This window comes from Rhinatrema bivittatum, chromosome 4, assembly GCF_901001135.1.
Source record: "Rhinatrema bivittatum chromosome 4, aRhiBiv1.1, whole genome shotgun sequence".
In the NCBI taxonomy this organism is placed as follows: Eukaryota; Metazoa; Chordata; class Amphibia; order Gymnophiona; family Rhinatrematidae; genus Rhinatrema; species Rhinatrema bivittatum.
This window is the reverse complement of record NC_042618.1, coordinates 279,695,589-279,713,395: the sequence shown is the minus strand read 5'-3', so window position 1 is coordinate 279,713,395 and position 17,807 is coordinate 279,695,589. Positions and strand designations below refer to the sequence as shown.

At 41.3% G+C, this 17,807-nt stretch overlaps 1 protein-coding gene across 5 annotated transcripts in view; it reads left to right on the top strand.

Moving 5' to 3' along the window:
* The window catches only part of LOC115090703 (lymphoid-restricted membrane protein-like), a 1,037,620-nt gene that overhangs the window by 216,878 nt on the left and 802,935 nt on the right, over positions 1–17,807 (top strand). For all 5 annotated transcript variants that reach the window (XM_029600146.1, XM_029600141.1, XM_029600144.1 and 2 more), the window contains exons 7-8: positions 4,621–4,779; positions 6,296–6,413. In XM_029600146.1, the coding sequence (XP_029456006.1) occupies positions 4,621–4,779; positions 6,296–6,413 (277 nt within the window). The remainder of the gene's footprint in view (positions 1–4,620; positions 4,780–6,295; positions 6,414–17,807) is intronic.

The window sequence follows — 17,807 nt, the reverse complement described above, 5'->3', positions numbered from 1 at the left end:
CCTCCCCCCCCCCCCCCCCCTGTTTACCTCAACCGCTTAGGACAACTCTACCCATCAAAAATTCAGATACTCTATATGCAATCAATTGTTCGCTGACTATTTTGTTATATGGCTCTCCAATTGTACTCATCTGATCTTCTTCTTCTCTTCTAACGCCCATGTTTATGCTCCCTGTTTTTTGTAACTTTAATTGATTTTTCCCCCCCAGTTATACTGTAAACAGGTACGATAAGACTTTGTCTTGAGCATCGGTATATTAAAAGAATTTAAATAAATAAATGATCCTTCTCCAGGGCCCTCTTTAGTGACCACTGAACTGAAGTATTCGTTTAATATTTCTGCCATTTCTTTGCCTCTCTCCACACTGATCCTTTTCACCTTTCAATTTCACTATAGCACTTTGGACTTTTCTCCTTTCCCTGATGAATCTGAAAAATGTTTTGTCACCTAGCTTTACGTCTTTGGCAATCCTTTCTTCTGCTTAACTTTTTGCTTTCTTGATTATTTTCTTCGTCTCTCTGTTCCACCAGATATTCTTCCTTGTGATCCTCCCTCTGGGATCCTTTATATTTCTTAAATGCTGTTCTTTTAGCTTTTATTTTATCATTCACCTCCTTTGAGAATCAGGTTTCATTTTTCTCTTTCTTTTCTTTACTTTTCTAACACATAGATTAGTTGCCTTGGTAATTGCTCCTTTTAGTTTGGCCCACTGTTCCACATCTCTCATTTTCTCCCAGCCTTCTAGTTCTTCCTCCTGGTACCTTCCCCATTTCAACAAAGTCCGTGTTTCTGAACTGCAAAACTCAGGTCTTCATGCGACTTCTCTGTATCCTATTTGTGATATGAAACCATACTGTTTGATCACTGGTGCTGAGGTGGGCACCCACCCGGACATTAGTTAGTGAGCACTAAATAGAGTATAGCTCCCTCCCTCGTGAGTTCCATTAACAATTGTTTGAACAGAGCCCCTTGCAGGGCATCCACTATCTCTACTGTTAGATTCTGCAGAAGGGATTCTCCAGTCTACATCCTCCAATAATCACCACTTCTCCCTTCTTTCCCATCTTTTGGATGTCTTCAACCAGATCTCTGTCAAGTTCTTCCATTTGATTTGGAGGCCTGTAAACCACTCCAATAAAAATGGATGCCCCATCTTTTTTTTTTTTAGGATGGCCCATAATGCTTCTTTGCCCCATCTTCCTTGCAGCTCAGATGCGTGGGTATTGTTTTAGACATAGAGCCACTCCTCCCTCCTTTTCTGTCTTCTGTCCTTCCTTTGTAAGTTATAGTCCGGTATGGCTGTATCCCAATCATGAGATTCTGTGAACCATGTCTCCGAGACAGCAACAGTGTCCAAGTCCGCCTTCACCATTAGGGCTTGCAGATCTGGGATTTTATTGCCCAAACTACAAGCATTTGTGCCCATAGCTTTCCAGCTTTTCTTGTTCAGGTTACTGCTTTTCTTGGATTCCTTTTGTGACTTATACCTTTTGTGCAAATATCTTAACTGTTATTTGCGCAACTCTGTAAACCGTTGTGATATTTTTCATGAATGCCGGTATACAAAACCCAAATAAATAAATAAAAATATTTAACTGACTTTTGTTATCCACCTCACCCTTTTCCATTGCATTTGTATTTGGGGTGACATTCTAATTTCCTTCTGCCACCCCTGGCATCTAGTTTAAATGCCTTATGACATAGAATTTGAATTTATCTCTTAGGATCCTTTTTCCTGCCACAGACAGATATAAGCCATCTTTGACAAAGAGCTTATTACTGTTCCATACACAGCCCCAGCCCCCAATATATCCAAAACTTTGTTCCTTACACCAGGATTCGAGCCATACATTGAAGTTATCAATATGGATTAGCCTCTCCTTCCCCTTTCCATGAACAGGTAACACTTTTGAAAAGGCAATGGTTGTCACCATGTGACTAATCTACTTCATTAGAGACTGGAAATCTCTCTGTACCGCTTGGATGCTGTTTCTAGCAAGGTCGTTGGTTCCCAGATGGATGATAAAATCAACTTTAGAGTCTTTGCTTTCTTCTTTGATAGCTTTGACTACCTGAATAGCATTTCTGCTGGCCAGTGATCCTGGAAGTCTTTTGACTGTACTGTTTCCCTCAAAGAGTTTGAAAATTAGTGCCTCTGACAGTCACACAGCACAATGAGCTTTTTCCTTTGGTTATTGATTGTATTATGGAATTTCTGTATGCATTGGGTTTCTTCTTCTTCTTTCCTTTCAGATACCACTTCAATTTCTTTCCCAAGAGCTTCTTCATTATCTAATACAGAGAAGGCGTTTTGTACTTGTCACTTGAAAGAGCGTGGGTTTTCGCATCACAGGTCTTACTCTACCACAGCCCACTGTAATCCTGTTATTTTTTGGGTTCTTTAAAGCCCTCTGTGAGGGGGGGGGGGGGTATGGGCTGCACAGTTGTGAAGATTGGGTGTCTGTGGATCACAGGTCTTATCCTACCTGAGCCCACTGTAAACCCCTTTTTCCTTGACTTTTGGTTTTTCTGTGGTAATGGGGAATTAATTCCTGAATACTGTAAAGTGGGTAAAAATTTCTTTATTGCAGCTAATTCAGCTTTAACTTCAGCCAGCTCCTTTTTCAAGGAAGACAGTTCTGAACAAATGGGGCAAGCCATAAGTTTCCAGATTTCCCTCAGAATAAAGGCTCCACAATAGTTACATTGGATAGTAGGGGTGTGCATTCGTTTGCAATGTATTGGCAATCCGCAACGTATATGCCTTATTCATTGTATTCGTGGGGGTTATGAAACATATAGTGAACCCCCATGAATACAACGTATCACTAATAAATAAACCCTCACCCTCCTGACCCCCCTCCAGACTTGCCAAAAGTCCCTGGTGGTCCAGCGGGGGTCCTGGAGCGATCTCCTGCACTCAGGCCGTCGGCTGCCGGTATTCAAAATGGCGGCGATAGCCTTTGCCCTTAGTATGTCACAGGGGCTACTGGTGCCATTGGTTGGCCCTTGTTACATGGTAGGAGCACAAGATTGTGCCGGCGTCCATTGCTCCTACCATGTGACAGGAGCCAACCAATGGCACCGGTAGCCCCTGTGACATAGTAAGGGCAAAGGCTATTGGTGCCATTTTGAATACCGGCAGCCGACGGCCCGAGTGCAGGAGATCGCTCCAGGACCCCCCGCTGGACCACCAGGGACTTTTGGCAAGTCTTGGGGTGGTCAGGAGGGGGGGGGGGGATTAATTAAATTTAAAGGGTTGTGATGGGATTTTTTTTTGGGAAACGAATACATATGTTACTAATGAATGGATTGGGGTCCCCCGAGAATGGATGCAACAGATTTGGGTCCCGACGAATACGAATGGGACGAATCCGTCCCTGCTGCACATCCTTATTGGATAGTTCTCATTTTGTTAAATTTGATGGATAACACCTAAGGAATTACCAAATTTCCAAATTCTTGTTGCCAATTATGTATTCAGGCAGACTATATCAGAAAAACAAACCCGTGGGTGGGTAGAGGGGGTAGGGTGGGAGGGAGTTCAACAGTTAACCTTTGGCCAGGGCTGTTCACTGGACACTGTATCTGCTATTGATTTTGAACAGACCCTCCCCAAGATTGGCTAGCTAAGTTAAGCTTTTTCCTTAGCTGTTCACAAGAATCTGTAGTTATGGCTGTCTCCTTGAAGTTCAAAGCAGACTGAAGACTTGATTGCCCTCTGCAATGCACTGAGTCACCTGCCCAAAGCTGAATAACCCAATCTTGGGGTTTTGTTTTTTTTTTTGTGCTTAAACACACAGCAGTTTGAACTTAAGAAATGTATCTAAATTATTTAGCTTGTGGCTAAAAGATCATTGTGCATCCTTCATTCCTGATAGTTTCATACGTGTTCAATTTCTAATTACCCACAAAATAAGCAAGACATTAGTATCTTAAGACAACTTACTGATGATTTGTGAAAATTGTTGATATAGAATTTCTGACCTACTAGCCTGAAATCCTAGATCTTTAGTTAATATGTATCAGAACAGCAAACAGATTTATATAAATCCCTGTTGTGTTGATCTATCGCATGAATGTTACTTTTGTAAACGATTGTGATCTTCATTTGGAACGACTATATAAAATGTCTAAATTTAAAAAAAAAAAATTGCTTTTAATGTTTCATCACAAACAGCCCACCTAAATTGGTGACTAATTTCTTGAAGCTGCAAGTTTAGTAGTGGTTTACTGCCCCATATTTATTTATTTATTTCGTCAAATTTATATACCGACTTTCAAATTCATATCAAGTCTGTTTACAATAACAAATTCAAGGCCAATCATATCAAACAGATTTCATACAATAATAAACTATTTCCTAGATATATTACTATCCTAGGACAGTAATTACAATCATTAAATTACAATTACAATATCATTTAATTACAATTACATATTTACATATGTAATTACAATTACATATCATTTCATGTGTGGTGTAGATTAGCACAAGATATAATTTCATAACTCATTCTCCTATTTTTATACTTAAGAATGTTAAATCCTATTTATAAGCTCTTTTGTCAAGGGACTGGCAGGAGTTGTAGACCATGCATTCTTTTTCCTCAAATCTAGGGAGACATCGGACTTGATTAACTGTGTTGCTGACCTTCAGTATCATAATCAAAAACTGCAGGAACAAAACCACAATTTCAAGATGGCTATGGAAACCATGGAGGAAGTCAGTAATGGCCTAATGGAAGAAATAGAAGAGCTACATAACCAAGCAAAACAGTAAATAGATCAATAACTTTGTTCTCATGAGTCATTGGGTTTCGTTTTCTGATTTTGCTTTTGATATTGAATAAATTTAGCTTAGAGGGAAAGGTGGTGTGGGCAACAGGTAGGTAATTAAGAGTAGATGGCATAAGAGCATAATTTACATCCCCTGCAATTGTGCTGTATATCAGGTGTACTGGCTTAAATTTATCCCAGGAATGCATGTTAGCTGGTGTATTCATCAGCTGATGGAGTAATCTCTGTGTTACAACTGTGTGCTGAATTCCAGCACATAGTTGCTCAATGTGCAGATCTTAATTTTTTTTTAACTTATGATGTTTTAAGTTAATGCATCAGGAGTTAGTGTGTATATGACGAATGCACATATTAACTCATTAGGTGTGCATGTGTTTGAGGGACCCGCTAGCAGGAAGAATTCATCTGACACTCGGCAGGATTGGTAGTTTTTTTTTAAACATTCTGCGTAATGGGAGGCAGCAAAAAAAAAAATAAAAAAATAGTGTGATTTTAGATTATTGAGCCTGAAACACTCTAGTCATTCTGGAGCCTTTTCGATCTGATTTGGATCGTTTTTTTCCCCCCTGCCGCAAGGCTGACATCCAGGCTTTTTTTTTTGTGTGCAGAAGTTAAATTTTAATAGCACTGATCATGGACCCTGATACTTGCTACATTTCACTTTCAAACAGGCTTTTTAACTAGTGCTGGAAGCTTAACTCCATCTCTGACCAGAAGTTAAATTTCTAGTGATAAGAAAACAGAGTTAGGCCATGCGCACCTCTGCATCTGGGAGTACTGTCTAAAACCCTCATTTGCATGGAATTTCCATACAAGGACGCTAAGCAGTATGTACATTTTTGAACACACATTTTGTGAGCATGAAAGTCCTTGCTGCATCTCAGTAAAGTTTAGGCTTTCAAAATGTGCTTTCAAGTGCAGGTAAAACTGCATTTGGCTGATTACACCTTTCTGCATTTACCTGTAGGTATATGAGCACAGCAATTTAAGTGGACCTTTATCTACCACATCTCTGTAATATAGCTTCTGAATCTATTGCCTATCTAAATATAAAGGAGGTCAAAGTATAATATAGTTTGTGTAAGATTACTGTAGCCATATATATATTGAAGTATTGTCCAAAATGCAATAGGTCTTTTTCCATTAATTCAGGTCAGAATGAGATCTGTTCCAGTATAACTAGGGATCTTAGTTAAGTTTTTATTGTATTTTTCTCAGGAATTTGTGTGTTTTACAGCAAGAACAAAAGTATAACCCAGAAAAATGTCATTTTTCACTGATTTCTCCCATCTATGTTCTTGTTTGTTGCAACTGGAAAGCTCCCAGGAAAAATAAAATAAAAACTGAAAATGAAGGTCTCTACTTGCCAGTTCTACTGGTGATCAACCCTGGTGATTACAGCTGTTCAGGAGATAGTTCTTTGTTTTTACTTTGTGTCTAACAAAAGTGACTATTAGACTTGAGGTTTTTTTTTGGTCTTTGTGTTTTTTCCTAGTGCCCAGCAGGCCATAGCTAAGGCAAAGTCTTTGAAGGATGAACTGGAGGAAATGAAAACAAATCTGAACAGCTCTGAAGAGAAGAGAGCACATATTTTGGCTCAGAAAAAACAATTGGTAGAGTACTGGAAGAGAATTTGTGTATATTTTAAATAGTAGAATGCATAAAATAAGCAGATTTGTCATTTTAAAACAAATTTCGGATGAAGAATGATTTAACTTAAATTGTAGACCTTAAATGGTTGAGTAATTTTTTTTCTTAGCGTCTAGTCAGATGAAATCCAGAACCAGTGGGTTATGCACCTCTACCAGCAGATGGAGACAGAGCAAAACTGACATCACAGTATATATACTCCTGCAGTGACATAAGCCTGCCAGTATTCTCTGTCTCTAGCAGATGGTAGATGTGAATCTCCTTCCTGGGAATTGCTTCAAGTTTTAGAAGGAGACAAAAACAAGGAAATTAATTCGACCTGCTGTCATGTGGTGATATCAAATGGTCCCTCCCTCAATTGAGAATTCCTGAGGTGATTTCTGTGGTTCCTCAGATGAGTTCCTTGGTCCGGTAGCTGGCCAGTGAGCTGGCGTGGACTCAGCTGTAAAAACAAAAACTCCCCCCCCCAAAAAAAAACCAAACCCACAGCTGAAAGGCAAGTGGATATAGGAAGCCGAGCAAGGCAGTGATGGTGTTTACCCTCTTCCCCCCCCCCCTTCCCCAAATAGCTGGACACCATGCTTGTACTCAGCTGGGATGGGCTGAACTCAGTTAAAAAATTTTTTTTAATTCTTTGAGAAGAGTAGGGAAGTCTCCTTGCTCAACGAGCGATCCAATGGCCATTCCTGCCCCTGGTAGTGTTCAGGATCAGGGGAGCAGCTTGGTGGGTTGAGCAGCCCTTGTGGCTAGGCCATCTCTGAGGCTTGGCTGGTTTGCTGCATGGTAGGTTGCTGCAGCGCATTTGCATGCTTTTTGCTCTATACTGCCCTCTTCTGTTCCATTGGATCGTGACATGCGCCCAACTATGCAGCCTGTTGTGCATTTTGGTTGTGCACATAGCTGTGCGCCTAGTTCGTCTAGTTAAGACCATAGGAGCACCTACCAGGGTGCCCAAATTGTGCTTGCACGCATGTTCCTTTTTTACGCATGGGTGCAATTGCTTTTTATGCACGTCATCTCAGCTCAAGTTGTGTGCTTATTTCCTCGCAGTGCTGTGAGCCTTATCTGGTGTCTGTACCGAAGAAACCTAAGTGCCTGATCCTGTGTGTGGGATGTCATATTCGAGCGTCTCAGCCTGACATTCCTTCTAACTTGTGTTAGCGCTGTTTGGATACTCAAGAGGACTTACTGTCCTCTGATTTTACTAAGCCTGCTTCTTCCCAGCTTGTTGAAGGTCTGGGTAAAGACGTGTCAAGAGGGGCACCTGACCTTGGACCTTCTTTGTCTGGTTCATCAGCAGGGGAAGGTAGCGCAGTGGGCAGAGCACAGATGCTTTCTGGTTTTGGCATGGATCATTTCTTCAGGTGCGGTCCTCAGCCCCATCCAGACTTTCCAGACCAGAGTCGTAAGTGGTGAACTCTCACTTGCCCGGTACTAAGGTTAAGCACTGAAGTAACTCTAGATTAGCTGCATGTCTTCCCAATAGTGATCCAGATGATATGGATAATGAGGCTGATCCTGACTCTCTGGAAGATGGGGAAATTCCTCTAGGACTGGAACCCTGTAGGACTATTTTGTGGTTTTTTCATAGAGATGAGCTACGAACTCAGATTTCCCAGTCATTAAAGATGCTAGGAGTATCTAGGGCTGCTTGCATGTCCGAGCCAAAGGGAAAAAAAAATCTTATCTGGCTATTCAAGAATTGATTGATCTTGAGTGGGGCGCCCTGGAGACTAATTTCAAAGGGGGTTAGGTTTTGGCAGGCCTGTATCTACTGGAACCAGTGGCACAAGAGCGTTTTCTGAAAGTAGACACGCTTGTCTGTGCAGTCTCCAAGTGGTTGACTTTCTCCATGGAGGGAGGAGTGGCCTTGAAGAATGTGCATGATAGGATTGAGGCCATCCTTCAGCAAGCATTTGAAGCAGTGGCAATGATCTTACAGATAGCTTCTTGTTACAGGGTGGCTTGATCTTGTTTGCTTCTCTCTCAGGAAGTTATTGAGTGAATTCCAGGGCAGTTATGTAGCCAGCAGCTGCCTTTTTGGCAGATGTGGGCTGTGATTTGGTCCACACATCAGCCAGAGAGGTGGATTCGGTTATGACTGAGAAATTAGTTGACCAATGCAATCTCCAAGGCTAACCTTACAAAATTGCCCTTTAAAGGCTTGCTCTTGTTTGGAAGTGAGTTGGAGAAACTGGCCAGTAAGTGGGGCAAATCCCTGATTACCAGAGGTTAAGAAGTAGACATCACACTCCTTTGGCATGAGAGGTCATACTAGGGGATCCAAGTGTTTTCGACCCTTCAGAGGAGCGACCTTTTGGTAGGTCTCAGTCCTTTTGTCCCAGACAGCCTAATGGGACGCAGGCTTAGGTTTATTTATTTAGATATGTTATATTACATCGCTCCATGTTTAGATCACAACAGTTTCCAAAAGATGCAGAGCCTCCTAATGAAGTTTTGCCGATCCACTCCCGCAGAAATGGCAGGCAGTGGAGAGTACATTGTCAAGGCTCCTCATTGTGAGGGCTGTTGTTCCAGTGCCCACGTCTCAAGAAAATATAGGTCAATATTTCATTTATTTCGTTTTACCCAAGAAGGAGGGCTCCTTTCATCCCATCCTGGACCTCAAAGGGGTCAACTGTTTGTGGGTGGTTCATTTTTACATGGAAACATTGGGCCTCATTTTCCAATATCGCAGTGGTAATGCATGAGGGGGCGTGTCCCATGCAAATAAGGCATTTTTCGTGCAGTGGGGAAACATCGCGTGACGCGATGTTTTCGCCATTTGCGGAAATGGATTCACAAATCGCGAAAACGAGACAGACAGACAGACACTCACTTACTTGCTATAGTGCCTATGCCCTAGACAAGTATTTGTATCCCTATGGGAGGGCCACCTAGTAACTCGAGGTGGGGATTAGGTATGAGCGTAGGGGGTTGGGGGCCACTTTCACATTCAACATGAGACGTACGGAAAGAACAGTGGTCTCTAGTGAAGATTTGCTGGCCGTCGGAGTGAGGAAACTCACTCCAAGAAGAGATTTGGGCAACGTTCTCTCAACCTAGCTTGATGGACACTCTACCTGGGCAACAACAAGCTAGGTTGAGAGAACGTTGCCCAGATCTCTTCTTGGAGTGAGTTTCCTCACTCCGGCCAGCAAATCTTCACTAGAGACCACTGTTCTTTCCGTACGTCTCATGTTGAATGTGAAAGTGGCCCCCAACCCCCTACGCTCATACCTAATCCCCACCTCGAGTTACTAGGTGGCCCTCCCATAGGGATACAAATACTTGTCTAGGGCATAGGCACTATAGCAAGTCTCTCTCTCTCTCTCTCTCTCTCTCTCTCTCTCTCTCTCTCTCTCTCTCTCTCTCTCTCTCTCTCTCTCTCTCTCTCTCTCTCTCTCTCTCTCTCTCTCTCTCTCTCTTCCCCCCCCCCCCCATTCGGAATCATCGTGGACCACGATAACTCTTTACTGGCCCGTAGCGCACAATGTAACGCGAATGAAAGGGTTGTAGCTATTAGCCGCGCTAACACTGCGGCTGTTTCCCGCTTTACATATGCTCCGCCCCCTGAATACCAAATTACAAATTTGCATTCGCAAATCGCGTTATCTCCGGCGATAACACCTTGGAAAATGACCCCCATTGTGGTCAGTGATAATGGCCAAGCAGTTGGGGGAATTTCTGACCTCCTTGGATCTGTCTGAAGCGTACCTGCATGTTTCCATCTAATTAGAGCACCAACGTTTTTTCCTGTGCTTTGAACTTTTGGGATGCCATTATCAGTTTTGGGTGATGACTTTTGATCTGGCCACCACACCCAGAATTATTTTCCAAGGATATGGTGGTGGTATCGGCGGCAGAGTTGAGAGATGTTGGGATCCTGCTATACGGAAGACAGCCATGTGGTGACCTGCAAGGTGATCTCCCTCTTGCAGGAGCTTAGTTGAGTGGTAGACCTGGCCAAGAGCAGTCTTCAGCCATCTCAGTCACTAGAGTATTTTGGTGTTTGGTTCAACACCAAAATAGGGCAGAGTTTTCTTGCCAGAAGCTCATTCAGAAGTTGATGGCACAGGTGTGTCTGATAAAACACTATTTTCCCAACATTGTGATTCTATTTTCAGGTACTCTGATGGCAGCAACTCTGGAAGTGGTGCTGGGGGTGAGGGCACATATGCGTCCTCTTCGGCGCTCCTTGCTGTCTTGTTGGATCCCATAGTGTCAGGACTACTTGATTCGGTTCTACCTGCCGATGGAGGTCTGCTCTCAACCACAGTGGTGGTTACAAGCAGATAATCTAAGAAAGGGAGTTTCCTTAAAATCACCAGACTGGTTAGTACTCATGATGGATTGGGAGCTCACTGTCAGAAACTGACAGTTAAAGGATGCTGGAGTACAGAATCATTTCTTTGGACCATCAATCGGCTGGAAGCCTTGGGCATAGGTTGTAGGGTCGAGTGGTCTGGATAATGTTGGACAGTGCAACGACAGTGGCTTGGGAGGGAGGAACCAAGAGCCAGCAAGTGTCACAGGAGATAGACCAACTTATGGAATGGTAGGAAGTGCGTCCTCCTGAGATCCTGTTCTTGCACATTGCAGGAAAGACAGACTTTCTCAGCAGGAAGAATCTGGACCCAGGAGAATTATTGTCTGAGGCATTTCAGCTGATAGTGGATCACTGGTGTCTTCTGTTTCCAGACCTGCTAGTGACTTGTCACAATGTGAAGGATCCTCGATTTGTTAGTCGCAGGACAGATCCAAATTCCTTGGGTATTGATGCTCTTGTTCAGGAATGGATGCCCAAGGGTATTTTTCCAAATCTTTAATTGGTGGAGACGTGTGTGATTAATTAAAAGTGCCCGACTCACACAGAGTTTTGCCACATTCCAGTGGCTGCCTCGGGGGCTATGAGTAAACAAAAATATGAATATAATAAATCATCAATACATTAAAAATCATAAAATAAGTCAAAATAAATTAATAAAATGCAAAACATTTAAAACAGTCAAAGTTAAAATATAGTAAAAAGAACCTCACATAAATAATAAATAAATAATTAGAACATACATTGAAATATAAAAATCATTGTAACATATAAAAAAATCAATATAGCATACCTGTAAAAAAAAGACATACAGACTAACAACTGAATAAACACAACATACAGACTAATAACTGAGTAAAAAAGCATTTGAGCAACATCAATCTAAAAACTATTGTTATTAGACAATAGGAGACCTATATGTATTTTAGGAAAGGTAAAATCATTACCTTAAATAAGAGCACATTGAATAACTATTAGTTAATTCCAAAAACATCCGCATTACAGACATATCTGTGAAATCGAAAACAATTAATCAGATCCAAGATTAAAAAAGAAAAAAAAAAGGGAAAAAAGGAAAAAGAAGAGAACTTGGAAAAAGGATAGATAAAGCACACCTTGAATGAATAATGTAGCGCTTAAGCTTCTCCCGGTTCCATTCTCAAATGGCGCCGCATAATGTGAGGGATTCAAAAAGGATAAATATAATTTATAGCTATTTTAACAGTGCAAACTTATTGAGGTAGAAATGGCCTGTGGATGGATTCTGTTCGAAACGAAAGTGTAATGTGCAAACTACTATTCTAAAAAATAAAATTAAAAAATGAAATACTGTAATCAATAACATACTTTTAGTTTAAGGATTGAAAAATAAGGGCTATAAAAATAAAACTAGTCCAAAGGTCAGTGAACTTGTAAATTAACAGACTCAAAAGATGTAAAATTTGACTAGTGCTGGGCAACTTAATATTTTATAAAAGATAAAGCAGATCACAGTAAAAACAGCATTAAAGCAGTGACATTGTATGTGTGAAGAAGCTAACTAAGAGATAAACTGCATAGAGTCAGATTAATGCGAGTACAGCTACTGTGATGTATAAAGATGAAACCACAGCGTTTAAAAGTCAAAAATTTCTATTTTTACCGTGTTTCTGCGCATCAGCGTGTGCAGTCTCCACTTAGTACAGAACAAAGAGGCCTAACACTGTAAAGACTCAGTGTAACCCTTGAAGTTCAATTTTCTTTATGACTCCTTGTGTCTGAAACCTGCACTTTGATTCCCAACCCAGTATCAGAAATGAATCCACACGCTCTTTAGTGAGTAACAGTTTTATCTTTACTGGAATGAATGACTGAAATAAATCTGTTCACTTCCTAAGCATCTGCATTTGTCATATAAACACATGTATATAGTACAAGAGAAAACTCAACTTTGTCATAACTCATGTTAAGTATTTCAACCAGAATCAGCATGTGATATAGCACCCGACCTTAAGCAGTCTCTGAACAAGCAAAGTCCCAGATTGTATCCTACTGTGTGTCCATTTGAATTTAGAGCTGAAGAGGGCGTCAGTACTGCTCTTTGCTTCAACTGCCAAATCCACAATACAGCAGCCTCTATCCGAAAGAAGAGCTTCAAATCCTGACAGGGCACAGTTCAATTACTCCCAAGTCGTCCACAGCAGGGTTCCAGAAAAGAGAACCTTAATCAGTACAGATAATATTTATTAATTCAGAGCAGGGCAGGAACTCTGTTCAAGCTGAGCAGTGATCTGTTTGCACATGCTCAGACAATCCAATTTTGAATCTCCTTCCCCCCCCCCCCAGCTCTTAAAGAGACAGCACTCTATTGTCAGTCTTTTCATGTCACAATGATGATTCAACATTTCTCTGCCCTAGTTCCTAGAGGTATGTTACATCAGCATTTAAAAGGATTTTGGCGCCAAAACGGCTGTCATAGAAACATAGAAATGACAGCAGAAGAAGACCAAACGGCCCATCCAGTCTGCCCAGCAAGCCACGCAGTTTATCCATTTCCCACCCGTCACTATTGGCTTCCAGCACCCTCTGGTCCCAACTCCCTTCCACCCCTCCACCATGCAGAGAGCAGCGCCGTATCCGCATTCCAGTGAACATCCAGCTCAATCAGGGGTAGCAACCGCCGCAACAAGCAGGCCACACCCCTGCCCCATACTCTTACCCACCCCTGCTTTGTTTGTTTGTTTTTTTTTTTTTGGAGATGGCAGCCCTCCGTGAAGGCGGAACACCAACCACTGGCCACTTGCATCCCGCTCCGTGAATGCCTCTGTGGCTACTGCCGCTCCATGCAGTGTTTTGCTGCCTGAAGGTGGAACACCAACTACTGGCCACTGGCATCCCGCTCCGTGAATGCCTCTGTGGCTACTGCCGCTCCGTGCAGTGTTTTGCTGCTTGAAGGTGGAACACCAAATACTGGCCACTGGCATCCCGCTCCGTGAATGCCTCTGTGGCTACTGCCGCTCCGTGCAGTGTTTTGCTGCCTCCTCTTTATTTACGCCCACTAGATTTGATGGATCCACAGTGTTTATCCCACGCCCCTTTGAAGTCCTTCACAGTTTTAGACTTCACCACTTCCTCCGGAAGGGCATTCCAGGCATCCACCACCCTTTCTGTGAAGAAATACTTCCTGACATTGGTTCTTAGTCTTCCTCCCTGGAGCCTCAGCTCGTGACCTCTGGTTCTGCTGATTTTTTTCTGACAGAAAAGGTTTGTCGTCTTTGGATCATTAAAGTTTTTCAAGTATCTGAAAGTCTGAATCATATCACCCCTGCTCCTCCTTTCCTCCAGGGTGTACATATTTAGATTCTTCAATCTCTCCTCGTATGTCATCCGATGAAGATCCTCCACCTTCCTGGTCGCCCTTCTCTGTACCGCTTCCATCTTGTCTTTGTCTCTTTGTAGATACGGTCTCCAGAACTGAACACAGTACTCCAGGTGAGGCCTCACCAAGGACCCTGTACAAGGGGAGAATCACTTCCCTTTTCTTACTCTATATTCCTCTCTCTATGCAGCCCAGCATTCTTCTGGCTTTTGCTATCACCTTGTCGCAGTTTTGCAGACTTCATATCATTAGATACTATCACCCCAAGGTCCTTCTCCTGCTCCGTGCACATCAGCCTTTCCCCCCCCATCGAATACAGTTCATTCGGATTTCCACTCCCCATATGCATGATTTTGCACTTCTTGGCATTGAATCTCAGCTGCCATATCTTCGACCACTCTTTCAGTTTCCTTAAATCCCGTCTCATTCTCTCCACTCCTTCTGGCGTGTCCACTCTGTTGCAGATCTTAGTGTCATCCGCAAAAAGACAAACCTTACCTTCTATCCCGTCCGCAATGTCGCTCACAAAGATATTGAACAGGACCGGTCCCAACACCGATCCTTGCGGTACACCACTTAAAACCGCTCTCTCTTCAGAGAAAGTTCCATTTACCATCACACATTGTCTTCTGTCCGTCAACCAATTTGCAAATCAGGTCACCACCTTGGCACTCACTCCTAAGCTTCTCATTTTATTCACCAGTCTCCTGTGTGGAACCGTATCAAAAGCTTTGCTGAAATCCAAGTAGATGACATCGAGCGCTCTTCCTTGACTGTAGATAGTTCACTATTCTCTCTTTCAGCAGTGACTCCATTACTTTTCCCACCACCGAAGTGAGGCTAACCGGTCTGTAGTTGCCAGCCTCCTCTCTGTTCCCACTCTTGGGAACAGAGAGGAGGCTGTTCCCACTCTTGTGAACAGAGAGGAGGCTGTTCCCACTCTTGTGAAGCGGGACCACCACCGCTCTTCTCCAATCTCTTGGTACCACTCCCGTTTCTAGGGATCTATTGAACAGGTCACACAGCAGACCCGCCAGAACATCTCTGAGCTCCCTCAGTATCCTTGGATGAATCCCATCAGGCCCCATGGCTTTGTCCACTTTGTAAGATCATAACTATTTTGAAAAAACACTGGCCAATAATACAAGTTTTACCGGTTTTTAAAGACAGAGATTTGCTAATTGCTAACAAACGGGATAGAAATCTTAAGGATATTATAGCTCCTTCTGCACTACCAATTAAACATACACTAGATATTAGACCTCCTGACCATCGCCCGTGTGGGAATTGTTCAGTATGTAATGTCAATATGAAAACTTCACAGTTGAATATACCAGGAAGAGACAAAGATTTTTCACTCACGTCTTACACTACATGCAAAAGCAAAGGAGTGAAATATGCAGTTTTTTGTCCATGCAATATGATGTACATGGGGAAAACCACTAGAGAATTTAAAATAAGAATTATAGAGCATAAGAGCAACATCAATCTGTCCATTCCTTCGAAACCACTAGTTGAGCATTCAATTTCCAAAAAACACAAATTCAGTGATTACAAATTTTGTGTTGTTCAACAACCAACACCCAATTGGAGAGGAGGTGATTTTGATAACTTACTTTTACAATTAGAACAAAAATATATATACAATTGTAACACCCTTTCCCTGAATGGTTTCAACAACTACATTGATTTTTGTTTTTTTTATGATTCATCATTTTTATGTGTTTAGGAGACTTATTTAAATTTTTATGATTTTTAAGTTTTACCAGCCGCATACATAATTTTTCATTATTCAGTTTTCATTATTGGGGACCCGCCAATATATATTTTTTTGCAAGTCAATCTGGCCACAATTTATCCCACACCTACCCCCACCCTATCTTTTCTTTATATCACAGCCTTATTCACTCTGATGTACAATTTTTTTTAATTCACCATTTGCATATAGTTTCATTCATTTTTATCCACTCATTTTTAATTTACAGGTTTTAATCAATTTTTCATTTTACAATGTTTTCTTTTACTAATAATTTTTGATCTGTATTTTTGCCATTCCTCTTGATTGTAAATTATTCATTTTACAGTCACTGCCTTTCCAAATTCTGGTGGTTTATTTTTTTTTATTATTATTTTTTATTTTGTACAATCACTGTCTTCCCAAATTTGTATGTTTGTTTTCTAGTAGTTCCTCTCATTAACTTATTAAGTCATGTTTTATTCAATTTTTGTAAGTGTCTATTGAGTCGCTGTTCTCTCCTTGCTGCGATCCAACTATGCTGATTTTTTTGCACTACACTTACATCTGACTTAATGTGCCTTTTTCATTTTCTAATTTACTGGTTTTAAATCCCCATTGTTTTTTCAGTTTTTTAGTCCTTTGTTTTGCTATTTTCTTTGACTGCCGCTTCATTCATTCATTTTATAGTCACTACCCTTCCAAGTTTTGATGGTCGAATTGTTTTCTACCCACTTGTTAGTTTTTGGCTTTATATATTTTTTTGCAATTAAAAATTTTTTCCTTCCCCTGTCCCCCGCCTTTTTGCCCCTCCCCCTCCCCCCTTTCTTCCCTGTTACTGCCATTCCCTTTTTGATTTTTTGTTTTTGTTTTTCTGCCATTCTACTGGATATGTTTTTCTTTTTTTTTGATTTGCTGTTCCCTGTTACTGCTGTTTCACTTTTTCCTTCCCCTGCTCCCCATTCCCCATCCCCTTTCCCCCTCCCCCTCTTTCCGTCCCTCTCCCTCTTCCTTCCTCCCTTCCTTCCCCTCGACCCTCCACCTTTTTTGACAATCTAGTTACATTTACAACCCTTTTTTTTTTTTTTTTATTGAGCACTTTTCTACACAGTCACTGTCCTGAGAATAGCAATCCTTTCCATACCTGGTCTATTTAATTAGTTCCAACACCACACCTTGACCTTACCTTGGCTTCACCATGCCCCAACATTCTGCGTAATAAATTAAGTTAACACTGCAGCTAAGTATTTATTTATCTACAATTCATGTTTCATTTTTTATTGTAATTTTTTGATTCAGTTACAATTTTGTTGTACTAACCACACCCCCTTCAGTGATTGACAGCCGTTTTGGTGCCAAAATCCTTTTAAATGCTGAGTCTTTACAGTGTTAGGCCTCTTTGTTCTGTACTAAGTGGAGACGGCACACGCTGATGCGCAGAAACACGGTAAAAATATAAAATTTTGACTTTTAAAGGCTGTGGTTTCATTTTTATACATCACAGTAGCTGTACTCGCTTTATTCTGACTCTATGCGATTTATCTCTTAGTTAGCCTCTTCACACATCCAATGTCACTGCTTTAATGCTGTTTTTACTTTGATCTGCTTTATCTTTTATAAAATATTAAGTTGCCCAGCACTAGTCAAATTTTACATCTTTTGAGTCTCTATTAATTTACAAGTTCACTGACCTTTGGACTAGTTTTATTTTTATAACCCTTATTTTTCAATCCTTACACTAAAAGTATGGTATTGATTACAGTATTTCATTTTTTAATTTTATTTTTTAGAATAGTGGTTTGCACATTATACTTTCGTTTCTAACAGTATCCATCCACAGGCCATTTCTACCTCAAGTTTGCACTGTTAAAATCGCTATAAATTATATTTATCCTGTTTGAATCCCTCACAGTATGCGGCGCCATTTGAGAATGGAA